The following is a 15,056-nucleotide window of genomic DNA, read 5'->3' as shown; positions in this document are numbered from 1 at the left end:
AAATTTCATTCATGATAACCTCCCAATATTTTTGTCGATTGGGCGAGAATATTTCATAACTAAGTTATTACAGTAGTTTTCACAGTTTTTTAATAAATTAATTTTAAAAGAATTTCACGTTTTAAAATTATTTTCCGTGCGGAAAATTCCGAGGGAAATTTTCACGATTGCGCTGATTAAGCGTAAGTTAGCGAACAATAAAAGATAGCCGTAAAGTTCTATCGATATCAACAGTGTTGTCAACTTTTATTTGAGCCTTTCATTCATAACTTTGAGTTTTAATGTTACCGCGATCTCTGTCGGTAACTCAAAAAATGAGTTAGAGGATCGCACTGTAGAAACATTTTCAACATGACAAAATTAATTTAGACGACAATTACAACTAAGAATAGTCGTGGAGCTCTTGAACCAACTTTAAATGAAAGGAGCTTACACCTGGGAAGTTTTTGCGGATTCTGAAACTACAATGTTCATAGATGAGAAAAATCAAAAAACAAACAAAAATCGCCGGAGCGCTTTTTTAAATAGCGGTCAAAGTTTTTTAGGGTTTTTTTATTTTGGTTTTGCCGACTTTGCGTGGAAATTGCAAGCCCTATCAAAATGGAACTAAAGAAAGTGTTGTTGTGTGTTAGTAAGCTCCTTTCATTTAAAGTTGGTTCAAGAGCACCGTGCAGTTCTTTGAAAACATATGAACGTTGGAAAAATAATTAAAATAATAAAAAAATAAAAGAAATTTAAAGAATGGCCGTGATTTATTTCTTCCGCACGGTTAGCCTTTATCGATAATAATGCGAGCTCGCGGACGTGTGTTTCTATCATCATGCAGTGACTGTTTCCGGTAATGCGCGATTAGATGCTTGCTGGGTAGTCACCACATTTCTACAGGGAAAGATATCTCCACCAAAATCAACTGCAAAAACAACTGCAGCTTATTATCTAAATCTAATTGTCAAAAATCCAAAAATCTGGGAATTACCTTCGACGACCTGTTGGCATTCTCTAGACCTGCATCAGTCGGGAAGACAAAAGTTCAGAAACGGGAGGATGAGGAGATATTACCGAATGGACTTCCTTCATTATTGACATTAAGTTGAAAGGGTTGCGGACAACACAGAACAATGTCCTTCGCACAGCCACGTCCCATCCGCCTACGCATTTCCAACCGCCCCACCATATAGTGCCTTAACATCTACCCATCGAGACATCAAGCGATACAGCCCCGATATCCAAAATGTCATACCACCGAATATCGATCAATTGTCACAGGCTGAATCGCTTCTCCATACACAGGCAACATCGAGCCCTGGCAGAAGTTGAACGATCTGACTAGGAGAACCATAACCATCTTAGCGCAACTTTGATCACTCGACACCTACCAGTCGAGAATAATTATAGGTTTTGAAGATATCTCCCCTTGTACAGACCTAGGCATCTATTCGCCCAATCCACAGACCTTCGCCCCATAAATCTGTGGTTAAGACAAATAGAAGTGGCAAACTAACTAAGCGACCACGTGTCCATCGGTGTTTCAGGTTTGCAGTCAGGATGCCGACTGTAATAGAACGGATCCTCGTTGGCACCTGGGCGCAAAAACAACTACATGAAAAAAGTGTAAGTGATTCCAAGTTAAAGTTTTCATGTGGTTGTTGTAACGCGGCACTCAACGGAGGCCTTTAGTTGCCAAGTCCTAATCATGGTAGTGGAAGGCTATGCCATGACATTTCTCAGTTCCCTCAGTTATAAATTCCGCATGGATGAATTAAACACCCAACAACAAAATATAGCACCCTCGTTGATGACCACTTTACAACAAGGGTGTGTGAAGAGAGTTAGGCCTTCCCAAGATCCACAGCCAGGTGTTAAGTGGATCATCCGTCGAGCCGAGTGGCCCCTCGCCAGGCTGTAAATGGGGCAGAAACCCCCAAAACCTCATGGTGAGGAGCCACATAAACCACCCACACCTGCGAGGAAGATAGCACCATATGAAATTCTGGAAACAATCAGTGATAAGTCTAATCCTGAAGGCAGGATCGGTGAAGATCTTTGGTGGAAAGTTGACTGAGGTAGGCAAAAACTTGTGACGAGGTGGACTGTTGGTTACCACGGCCCTGCAATATTGAGGGAAATGAGACAGTTGGTGAACTGGTAGTCTTCTGACCTTCGCTTTGCTTCTTCCTCGACAAATGCTGTAATTACTACGCAGAAAAAAAAAAACGTAAAGATTTAGCAAGACGTAAGGTTGTAAAATCGAAGTCAATCTGGCCAACTATCTCTCATGACGTAGAACTGCGTATCTTCTCTCGCTGGGTAAATCAAAGATCTGAATCGTCTACAACTATGTGGGAGGACAAACTTATTGAGTATTGCAGGTTATTTGAAAATGTGGAAGAGACTAAAAATGTCGAGCACATTCTCTGCTGGTGTTCTAGGCTGGCTGTGAAAAGACAAAGGCTGTTTGGTATCCATGCGATTGTATCTCTCTCATAGTCTTCCTTCACAGATCTCGCTGCCCTGTTAACTTATTGCAGGATTCTTAAGTGGCTCCAACATCTTTCTCGCTTCCTTTCCCCTTCCTACCCTTTGGGTGCAGATAAAGAAACCTTGTTGACCACATATAATGCTATAGGTCAGTCTGTGGTAAGCTATGCGGCGTTGGTGGGGTCCGCGAGTAGAGGTGCAATCCAGTAGAATATCAGTCAGTCCTATCTGAATATTATGATACTAGAAGGCTAACAAAATCTTGCCCAGTATCAGAATAAAGACTTCGGTTTAACCCTCCTTGACCAAATGACATTTGGAAGTTAATATTGCAGTAGGAATCATTAGGGGACACTGTCGTGTATGTTTCAGAATCTGTTGGTAGGAATAAAACGACGTAAATTAAAGCAGGTTATGCGAAAATGGGGAGACAGGTTGTTTCGCACCCTATATTGCCATTGCCCAATGTTATATATAAAGACAGACTGTGTACTCCCTAGCACTCGAAAACGATTCTGGTAAGGATTTCTCTTGAAATCCGTGTTTAGACACACAAATTTCTCGGGAAAGTAAATTCAGTTTTTAGGCAATAGGGGGTAGGAAAGAGTATTGAGGAGCTTTTTCCTCTCCGCTCTCTCCCAAAAAAATCAATTTACTTTCCCGAGAAATTTGTGTGTCTAAACACAGACGTAGCGGTGTAAACCTGGATTAGCGAAGTATCCATACATAGCTATTTCTCGTCCGTCAAAGGTAAGTCCCCCCAAATTCGTCAGGGTCAGGAGAGAATTTCGGGGGACATGAGGAGTAACCTGTCTATCTTTCTACAACTGTCAATAAGATCCGGTTGATATTTTACGGAAGATCATGAGCAGAATCGCGGTCAGTGTTTACAGTAACCATCAAAGATAGGCAGCTTAAGGAGGCCCAATTAATGTGACAACATGTAATGAAACTATAATATCAGCTAATAACAATTACGAGGCCTATCTGTAGTAAAAATTATCAAACGATCCTAGTGGTCCCCATCAGCTCATTCACAACACACCCAGGTTGACATTAGTTCCTATTGGAACGACCTCTAATGCTTATTAACAATATTCTAATTGGAATCTTACTCAATAAGAATCCCACAAAGATTGTTGCTTTTCAAAAAAAAAAAATCCATTGCACTTACCTTCCATTTGCAGGCCAAATGTTACACCATCCTGTTTACATTGGCGAAAATTACGATGAATATCCTTCAATGGTATACTATAGTCTACAATGTGACATGGAGTAAATGTTGATTCAGCAACTTCCGATTGTATACGACTCATCTGTCCCATATTCAAATCCAATAGAACAATTACACCTTCTTCACTGCCCACCGATAGGCAACCATCGAAATTTTGTAACAAAGTACGTTTACATGTTGCTGCATTGAGGAAGCGAGCACAAGTTAAATGTAAACTTAGCTCATAGGTACACAAAACACAACTAAGTTCCACCGAGTACAACACCACAAAGCTACCGCCACCACTGGGGCCGTGAAAATTTTCTAAAATCACAGCCAATACCATTATTTCGGGATTGTTGGGAAATATTTCTTCGACACATTTGATGCAACAATTGTCATAGCCGCGCGATTCACAAAACTCATAGGTGCTTATTGTTTGACCATTGCGCAAAGAAACTATTTGCAGCATAGCGTTTTTGGCCAACCATGCCCACTCGCCATGCCTTATAATGCCGCCAAGTTTTTTATCTGCAAAAAAATAGACACAAATAAATAAATTCTTTATCTCCAAACCCCATTCTTACCAATAAAGGGCTCCTCTTCATTTGGCGATCTTGGAGAGCTAGATGATGATGCTGTTGGGCTCAATAACGGCAAGTGGAGGTCTGCAAATTTAACTGTTTGCCGGCCATCAACTTCAAGGTCATACCACTCCATTTCCAACAATTATTAAGGCTATTTATTTTGTAATTTGTTGTTCATAAATGTTTTGTGATGCGGTTGTAATTTCTGGTTAATGTTCTATTTAAATTTGTTTAAAAAATCAACAAAAATAATCCCAATTCTTCACGTTTTTCGCGGTGTTTTCTTTGTGGCCTTCTTCCAATACACGCTCTGAATAAATTCCAAAGCTTTTTGACAAAAAATGACGCCGACCGACCAGACAATCAGAAACAAGAAAATGAGACGAAGAAGAATTGAACGATAAAGACGAGGAATCAAAACAAATGATTCAATAATGAATAACAGGTTTATATAAATCGACAGTTTTGCCATCGTATGTTCAGTGAGAAAACAAAAGCTTTGTTCCCGTACTTTTTAATAGTAAAACTCGTGAACGAGAGAAAGAGAGAAAAATTGTTGTCACACAAATGTTTTTTCAAAAAGTTCGGGAACGCAAAAATGGAAAAAACGTCAAAAAAGCTGGAACAAATGTCAAAGTCGGCGTACCAGCCAATCAGACGCCGGCATCCATGTTACTATTTTTTACACGCTCAAATTTGTCGAGTAAAAAGTTTTTAAAGAGAGCGTCATTCAGCGCCATTATTGTTTAAAGAGAAGTGAACATTTTACAACTTTTTTGTGTACGGGAACGGGTTTTCCGGTAAAATGTGTAAAAGTCGTAAAAATTGTAAAAACTTTTTAGTTCTGGAACAAAGCTAAAATGTCTGCAAAATTATAAAAAACAAACTTTTTTAAAAGATTTATTATTGGTCTGTTCCAGTACTGCAAGAATCTACTAATTTTTACTATTTTTTCCGATAACATAAAGGGAAAATTGTTATCGTAGTAAAAAATAGTAGCTTCTTGCAGGTTCTGGAACAGGCCATATTTAAATACATATATCATTGGATGGGAAAATTACAAATTCTTCTTTTGTATATCACGGAAAAAGTGATGACAATATGTGTGTTCGTTTATTCAATAATTTGTACAAGTCCAGTAAAGCTGTAAACACATCCAATGTTTGGATAAAATTTTGCGTTTGGCATTGACGTCGGAAAATGTCTCTTGTTCTATTTCTTCGTGTTGGATAGAACAACGCTCAGTTTTAGACTTCAAAATTAAAAATGTTTGAATTTGACGTCGGTGTCAAAGCTAAAATTTTTGGCCTGTTCCCGTACTTTATAAAGTGGTAAAAGTTGTAAAAGTCGTAAGTGATGTTCATATAAATTGTGTGTACGGGAACGCAAAATGTGTAAAAGTGGCAAAAATTGTAAAAACTTTTTAGTTCCAGCGGATTTTAGAGCTCAAGTATAAACATGGCATAATAGAGCTTTTATAATATAAGCTGTGTTCCAGAACTAAAAAGTTTTTACAATTTTTACGACTTTTACACATTTTACTCGAAAAAGCGTTCCCGTACACAAAAAGTTGTAAAATGTTCACTTCTCTTTAAACAAAAATGGCGCTGAATGACGCTCTCTTTAAAACTTTTTACACGACGAATTTGGGCGAGTAAAAAAATAGTAACATGGTTGCCGGCGTCTGATTGGCTGATACGCCGACTTTGACATTTGTTCCAGTTTTTTTGACGTATTTTCCATTTTTCCGTTCCCGAACTATTTCAAAAAACTTGTGTGTGAAAACAAATTTTTTGCAGTTTTCTCTTTTTTGAGTTTTACTATTAAAAAGTACGGGAACGAAGCTATAATAAAAAGTATATAACATGGCACAATTACCAAGGTAGTGTTGTTGTTCGAATATGAAATGCCAAATCCCTTTATTAAAAAAAATCGTTTTGTTGTAATTTCCCCAACAACATAAAGAACATTTTGACATAACATATTCAACATTTTACGCATGGCACAATTATAGAAGGTAGAAGTGACAATCAGCTGTCTCTCTACTTTTTTTAATTATATTTGTGAAATCAGTTGTCAAATTCAAATACTGACGTAACGACTTTTCAAATTGATGTCGATTTAAATAAATTTATTTGTCAAACAAATCTGTTTGTTTTTAATTTTGCTTAATATTTCGATTGTTTGCATAAAAATAAAAATGCGAAAGTGTATCGTTTGCAAAAAACGAGAAGTTCACGGAAACGGATCTTTTTTTAATGTCCCGAAGGACGAAAAGAGGAGACGTAACTGGAGCGAAATATGTGGTATTGAATTGTCGGTTAAATCATGTGTTTGTGAAGACCATTTTTCCCTTTCTTATATTATAAGGGGAGCGCAAAAAAACGTTTACTGCCAAATGCTGAGCCAAACCCATTCTATAATTTAATTGGGCTTCATATAGAAGAATGGAAGGTACGATTATCTTTCGTGGGTAAAAATGATTGATTTTGTTTGATTAGCGGAAGTATACACGAGATGGATACATTGGATGATTGCAATTATTACGAAGAAACGGAATGCCTGAACAATGATTACGCTAATTTCAAAGAAATGGAAACACAAACAGAGTACATGTAGTTTGTTCCGATGCTGGATACATAATCAAGAAGTTAAGTCTTCGTGAATATGAAAGCCTAGAGGATTCAAATACTTGGGTTGACCATGTGTCAAAGGGTGCCCTCAGAAAACCGAGTCCGCAGTTTTTGGAGGGCCTTGAAAAAGTATTTCTCTAAATAAATGGTATGGAGATTGCAGAAACTAAAAATCTTACGAAAGAATTACTTGATGCGAGTACTTTTGCTTGTCTGCCACTAAATGTAAAACGCTTATTTTTCAAATGTCGTATTCACTTTAGAATACGCAACTTAAACGCTAAGCTTAAGGACCAAAAATTAAAAAAAAGCATTAGCCTACAATAAACTTTTAAAAACTAATCTTTAACTTTGTTTTTTTTTCGCCAATGTAATATAATATCTTGTTTTCTTTGTTTATCGTTTTTATTTGAGCCAATCTTAAATATATGAACAAATACATAAATTCAAATTAATTGCGTTTTACGTGTTAATAGACTTATGGTTTTTCTTTTTACAAGTTTTGATACACTTAAGATGATATATACACTTCGTTATGTTGTTTACAGAGAAATATATATTTTATAATATTGTAGATATTGTAGATACATCAGCGTAATGTAGATGAAATTGTTTTTATTTCAGCCATGTAACTCTCCTTTACAAGAAGGTGTCATGTTGTATTAAAGGATACTTCTCAAAAATTCGATAGAAACATGCGTCTGTAAATGAGTTTGTGGACAGAGTCCTTTGGAAAGATTAGCGGTTAAAGAACGAAAGTATATAAATAGATTATATTGCATACATTCGTGTTTCTTTTTTTTTGCAGTTATTTTTGATTTACTTTTTTGTTTTTCTCTCCATTATTTCCATGATACAATGATACAAGGTAACCTCACGCTCACAGCTCACAGAGTTGTATTCGCTTTGCCGTCCCTTCATTGACAAAATGATTTTGACAAACTTTGTATGTATATGTTAAAATATACATATGTCAGTTATGTTTATATTTTCAATTTCAACCCCAATATTATTATTTCAAACTTTTCAATTTAAATTTTTCATATAATTTGGAGTCAATTATTCCTGCTCGTTCGTCCGGCTGGAGTATAACTTTCCAACGGATCAGCCGATGTGGTACACATTTTGGTCCTCGTAATAATATGTCCAGACTTTGATCAATTATGAGGAGGATCCATATCAGCCCACTTCTTCCGGTACCACCCCCAAAAAAGTTCAATATTTTTCGCTTATATGGTGCCCACGGTGAGCAACCGGTTTGGTCCAATTTCTGCACATAGTAATAGGTATTTCTTTCTGACATAGATCAAATTCGAATATGGAATATATCGGTATTTTCTGTGCAGTCGAAAAAAGCGTGCAATTGCTTATTTACTTCTGAGGACTGAAGGAAAGTTTTGAATGTTGTAAAAATTTCCATTAGAACGAATGCCGATGTTCAATGTTCAATTCAACCCCAAAGCAAGCAACTACCTACTATGCCCATGGAAACGGAAGAGGAAAAGAAGAAAAACAACAAGAAAAGCAGCAACTTTATTCGAAGCAGCGAAAGACTCTATGAGTGACGAAGAAACAAGGCTTGATCACATACGGTTCGTTGAGTGTCGCGTTACAACAACCACATGCAAATTTCAATAACAAATTTGGCATCTTGCTTACACATTTTTCATGCGGTTGTTGTTTTTGACAAATGACGACTCACAACGGACCGTATGTGCCGGGGCTTTAAGCGCTTTTGAGGCCAGTTAAAGGCTTAGTTAATGGGAGGACGTTTCCGTTTTCTCAATGAACAACCCCGAAATGACACCATGTTTAGGGCCACTCCTTCATACATATCTCGCACTAAAGTTTTTAGTAGCCTTTATTACAAAGCTATAAATGTATTTTGTGTATGTTCATTAGGTCTGTCAATGGACAAATTAGGCCCACTCTTTATAATACCTACCCCACAAACGTATAAAAAGACGGCCGCGACGGAAGACCTTCTTGCGTGGGCCAGGGAGCATCATGCAGATTTAAGAAGGCGAGACAAATCGGTGCTACCCATCTTGGCTTGAAGAAGGTTGTATCATTCTTTAAGATAGAAACAGATATCCAGCTATCCCAATAAAAACGCATAAACATATTTTTGCCATTAGCCTGTAGGGGCGAAGAGCATTTTCAAAATTATTTTTTATTAATTTCTCGTTGGGCCTAAGTTGAGTGGTCAAGATTTTTATAAATGGAAATAGAAATAATAAATCAAATAAAAATATCGTTTGTTGTCTTTTTTCGCTTCGTATTCAGTGTGGAAAACCCAACCAAATCGACAGCATCCTTGGCCACAACTGATGTAGGGGGTATATTATTTCTTGACTTAAGTTATCACGTTACAAAGTAATAAAAACTCAATATAGGGATTCATGTTGATGAGTAGGAGAACATTAGACAGTCGATTAATACGACGGAAGATCTTAGCTTTTATTTTAGCGAATTTTCATACCGTTTCTCAATTTCTATATTTTCACACAAATTTTTTATTTTCACAGACCGTTTTGGTCTGCTGCTTACCATTTTTCTTGGCAATTCCTTCCAAACTTATGAAAATATTTTATTTTGCATCCGCAGACCAATTAAAGATCGAAGATAAAAACTTAACACAATTTCTCCCAAATTAAGACCAAATATTCAGCTTGACTTATTTATTACCGCAATCGTTACAATTTATTCAATTATGTACAAAATATAAATAAAACGTAAACAAATTGTCATTGACTCTTACAAAAACAACATTTGTGTATACTGTTTCGATACAGGGTTGTATTTGACAGCGATTTCAACTGTCAATTCCATTGCATAAACGTCAAATGAAATCCTATGGATTTCAGATGAGTTTTCATTTGACGTATACGCAAGGGAATTGACAGTTGAAATCGAGTGGATTTTGTAAATGTAAACAAAGCATTAGTGTCAAATTTATATATTTATTTCTATGTTCGATGTCAATTAGGGATATATGTATATTTATCGAAGAATTTATTCATCGGAATAAAAACCTATTTCCCATAAAGACTCCTTCATATAATTGACATGTAAAGGCCTGGGTACATAAGCTGCTTTGCTTGCTTCTGATAAAAGAATAAAAACGAAAAAGGCAAACCAGTTCGAAATTTGCTCGGCCTTCTTTATTCTTTTATGTTTATTATGTCAGAAATGAAGCAGGAAGGCAAGGCAGCTTATGTACCCAGGCCTTAACTTCCTCCAGTCCGAACGACATGCCGCACACTAAAACACCGCTTATAGTGGCGGTACAATATTTGTTAATATGTGTGGTATTCTGTTAATCTTGAAAAGAACTAATGCCATGTTTACACTTGCGCTCTAAAATCCACTGGATTTCACGAAATCCTGAAATACATCCCGGTGGTTACACTTATTTTTATGTTGATTTCAAACATACCACAATGATCAAGGTAGATGCATATGCGCAGCTAATCGAACATGAATTTTCAAAACAAGTTGTTGTAAATTGAATTAATTATCAAAAATATACGACAATATAGAACTTTACAACTTTATTTCGAAAATTATCGTAAAATTATCTATATTAAAAATAAAAAATGATTTTTTCGTTGAGACATCATAATAATAAATTTTGATAGATACAAGTTGTTTTCAGAACTTGCAGCAGTTTTCCCGTTTAGTGCTAAAAATGCGTTCCCGTACTCCGAAGTTTAGCAAGACTTGCACTTCTCTTTAAACAAAAACAGCGCCGAATAACACCCTATTCTCCTGTTTTTTGCCGTACAATTTTGGCATAGTAGAAACTAGCAACATGTTCATTATCATCTAAATACGATAGCTGATACGTTGATTTGCTGCAGTTTTTGCAATTTGTATGGGGAATCAATTTTTGACAATTCGCTCTTTATTAGTTATTTGGTATGTATACGTAAACAAACATCAGCTGACAGTTTATATCCTCGAAAAGCTAAGTGTAACCAGCAAAGATTAACCCACTGGATCTATTAAACCAGTGGGTTAACCTTCAATAGTGTAACCAGGGTATAACCCTGCAAAAGGCTATAGTAAAAACATGGCCTCATATTTGTACATTTCTTAAATGTTGAGCGCCAAACATATGTTTATTGTTTACATAAAACATACCCGCCCAGCAAACATTTTTAGAATTTGTGCATGTGGAGTTATGAAAAATGCAGGTAGTTGGATACAATTTATAAGCAGTTGCCTTTAGAGATCCCTACAAAAAAAACAGTTGGTTGATCCCTACCCGCCGCTGGCGAAATAATTTTTTCCAAAAAAAAAGTGTATACATGTATAAGCATTTGTTATAAAAAAGAAATAGAAACTTAAAGGCCTCGTCACATAATGTGTTTTTTGCATTAGCACGAAAAACAGGTTTTAGGGCTTTTTCGTAATTTATTTGCTAATAGCTGGTTTACATTACGAACAAACTGTCAATTCCTTTGTGTATACGTCAAATGAAAATTCAAATGAAATCAATTCGATTTCATTTGACGTTTGAGCAAAGGAATTGACAGTTTGAAATCGACTCGATTTCGTAATGTAAACCAGTCATAAAACAGCCAACATTTTGCGTCATTTACCCTACAAAAATAAATGACGATAGCTGCGTCATTTATTCTGAACAACGCACGAAAACACCATACTATTATACGCAACCCTGCTTTTTCGTCATAAACTACCAAAAAATGCAACTGTTTTATGATGTCTTTGTTTGTGTGTATTGTAGAAAAACAAAAATACTCAAACGATGACAAAAGTGAAAATAAATGTTTTTAACCATTGCAAAATTATGTATTTTTTAATTTTGAATTAAGTCAAGTTAGTTGGTAAACATTTGTGTTGTGCAATTCTTATTTTTCTGATATAAAATTGTGTGCTTGTGTGTGTGTTATTGCATAAGTGTGTATGTGCGATTGTGTGCGTAAGCAAATGACGCAAAAAACAGATTTAAATACATTTCATTTGATTCTAGGATTTAGTAAAACGAAATCATTTAATGTGCATATGTAAATTGGACTTAGGGGATTTTTGGCTTGATTTATTATGTCGCATGTGTTTGACTTTTGACTTATGGTTGGTTTAAATTTACGAAATCCACTTGATTTCAACTGTCAAATCCATAGGTTAAACGTCAAATGAAATCCAGATGCGAGAAACATATGTATGTATTTCGAAGAATTTGTTATAAAATAAAAATAATACAAAACTAAAGTTGCGAACATTTTTGCGGTAATTTACAAGATGGAAATTTTTAATGGAGTGGAGTTGGAGTACATGTCAAATGCTGAACTAGTGATGGGAATGAAACATAAAAAACCTTTAGGATAATGAAGCAAATCAGATGCGCTTGGATTAAAGGGAGAATGGAGGAAATAAGCTCAAATGTGATTTAATTTAATGGAAACTTTTTCAATTTGTGTTTATGTAATAAAGTTCTTTGTATTATTGTTTTACACAAATAATAAAAGCATTTTATTTATTCTGGGATATTTCCTCATAGCTTGCATTTTTATTTCTTTACACTGATTAAAATGCAATCAGAAAAATGTCTTTATTTATTTATACATTGCGATAGAAGCCTATTGGCCAATTGCCATCGCAACACAGCAAGAAACTACAACATTCGTGTGTTCGTTTACTCAAAATTTGTACAAATTGTTACTGGATGTTGTTCGTTTACTCTACAGTGCAATGCAAAATACCTTAGTCGTTTACAAGAAGTTACTGGACTTGTACAAATTTGTACAAATTATTGAGTAAACGAACACACCTATTATTTCATATTACAAAGTCCCATGGTATAAGTAAAGAGGTAGATTTAAATGAAAAAAATCTATAGAACCCTTGTTTTCCTGAATTCCTAAAACTTCAAAATTAAGCAACAAGTGGGTTTGTTTACAACACCAATTTTGAGCATTTTATAAAAATCGCGAAAAATGAATGAAGGACCAATATTTCTCCGCATAATCAAGTTGTGGATATGATAAAATGTTTGTTTCAATGATAACCTGACGAATTATTTCCATACAAATGTTCCAAAAATAATTTTAAAAATCATTGAATTCGATTGTTTTTAAAATTGTTTGACATATTATTCAAACACCACACACACATACACAGTTTGTGTATATTGTTTTGAAGTTTTAGGAATACTCGAATGAAAAAATTTAAATTGACATAAAGCTTTGGCTAACCTTTCTTATTAAACCATGCAAAGTCCCAATTTACATTGGGCGAGTTTACTTGCGGCAATTGTCATTTTGTAGGAGAGAGAGGTGAGGCATATGGTAACCCTTTGCCTCTCAGCACCCTCACCTACAAACTGACAATTGCCGCAAGTAAACTCGCCTAATGTAAATTGGGACAAAATGACTTATGTCAAGTTTACACTAGCGCTCCAAAATCCACTGGATTTCACGAAATCCTGAAATACACCCCGGTGTTCACACTCATATTTTGTTGATTTCAAACATATCACAATGATCAAGGTAGATGCATATGCGCAGCTGATCGAACATGAATTTTCACAACTTGTTGTAAATTGAATTAATCATCTAAAATATAAAAATATAGAACTTTACAACTTTATTTGGAAAACTATCGTAAAATTATCTATATATTGTATTAATTCTAACAAATGAAAAATAAAAAAATGATTTTATCGTTGATACATCATAATAATAAATTATGATAGATAAAAGTTGTGCTCAGAACCAATAAATGGGATTATTCGTGTTCATTATGTTTCCAAATATATTATTCTTGTTCTTATGCAGTAGTTTTCCCGTTTAGTGCTAAAAATGCGTTCCCGTACTCCGAAATGTAGCAAGACTTGCACTTCTCTTTAAACAAAAATAGCGCCGAATAACACCTTCTTCTCCTGTTTTCTGCCATACAATTTTGGCCTAGTAGAAACTAGCAGCAAGTATTTTCATTGGTATCTAATATGATAGCTGATACGTTGATTTTGACATTTATGCAGGAGTTTCTGCAATTTCCGCCATTTTTCCGTTCCCGTTAAGAAATTTGTATGAGGAAGCAATTTTTGACAATTCGCTTTTTTCTAACATTAGCCCTGTTCCTTTACGTGCAAGAATCTTCAAGTTTTACCACTTTTTACTCGAAAAGCGTTCCTTTACTTCAGAGACCATACAATTCATATGGGAGCAGTTTAAAACTTTTGCTACTTTTGCCGGTTTTGCCACTTTCAAAAGTAAAGGAACAGACCAATTGCCATTAAAATAGTACAGGAATACAATAAAAAATAGCATTGTAACCATGGAACAACAAAAATAATTTTTTTTTATAAAAATAGATTTGACTTTTCATATTCGATCAGGTGGTGAGATACCACTACCTGGTAGTTCTGCCATGATTGTAAGGCCATGTTTATATTATAGCCTTTTACAGGGTTAACCTTCTTTATGAGGATTTATTTGACGTATACGCAAAGGAATTGACATTTGAAACCCAGTGGGTTTGTTAAATCCGGTTATATATAAACGTACTATAACAAAGTAATTTAATAATTTTGTCACATTAGCTGTGTCTGGTTACCCTAAAATTTGTAACAATTTGTACCAATTGTTGCTGGAAGTCGTCTGTTAACACAAAAAACCAGCAAAAGAGAGCGATTCGAGAGAGACATTTTGACAAGTCTTTCACTGAGAGCTTGCAAATTCTTGCTGGACAAATTTCTTCTAGCAAGCACTTGCAAGCTCTTCTTCTTCCTGAAAACAATCAATCAGCCGTTTTTAGTTTTTTGTTGATTTATGTTTTTGAACATTAAAAACAATTTTATTGTGGAAATAACATAGTCTAATTGTATTGTGGCCACTGCGGCATTAGATCTATGACGTGCAAGTGGGATGGCAACAGCATTGAGTACTGTAGGCTATGTGAGGATGAGGAGGAAACGGAGACAATTGAGCACCTTTTATGTAAATGTCCTAGACTAATTGTCAAACGGCATTTACTTTTTGGTGTACACGTGATTGAATCTCTTTCCTACTTTTCCTCTGTCGACCCAAAAATCTTGGTAACGTACTGCAAGAGCCTTAAGTGGCTCTGGGGCATTACAGTGCGGTCTTAATCTGCATCCGTATGTAGCATGTAGTA

General features: G+C 35.5%; 1 protein-coding gene across 3 annotated transcripts in view; it reads right to left on the bottom strand.

Moving 5' to 3' along the window:
• The window catches only part of Elys (AT hook containing transcription factor 1 homolog), a 55,121-nt gene that overhangs the window by 33,239 nt on the left and 6,826 nt on the right, over positions 1-15,056 (bottom strand). For all 3 annotated transcript variants that reach the window (XM_073978608.1, XM_073978609.1, XM_073978607.1), the window contains exons 3-4: positions 4,279-4,605; positions 3,653-4,222 (exon numbers count right to left, since the gene is read on the bottom strand). In XM_073978608.1, coding sequence (XP_073834709.1) covers positions 3,653-4,222; positions 4,279-4,411 — 703 coding nt within the window. In that variant the 5' untranslated portion in view covers positions 4,412-4,605. The remainder of the gene's footprint in view (positions 1-3,652; positions 4,223-4,278; positions 4,606-15,056) is intronic.

The sequence above is a fragment of the Musca autumnalis genome, unplaced genomic scaffold (genome assembly GCF_047663935.1).
Source record: "Musca autumnalis isolate F117 unplaced genomic scaffold, ASM4766393v1 scaffold_3, whole genome shotgun sequence".
NCBI classification, from domain to species: Eukaryota; Metazoa; Arthropoda; class Insecta; order Diptera; family Muscidae; genus Musca; species Musca autumnalis.
This window is presented reverse-complemented; position numbering and strand designations above follow the sequence as displayed.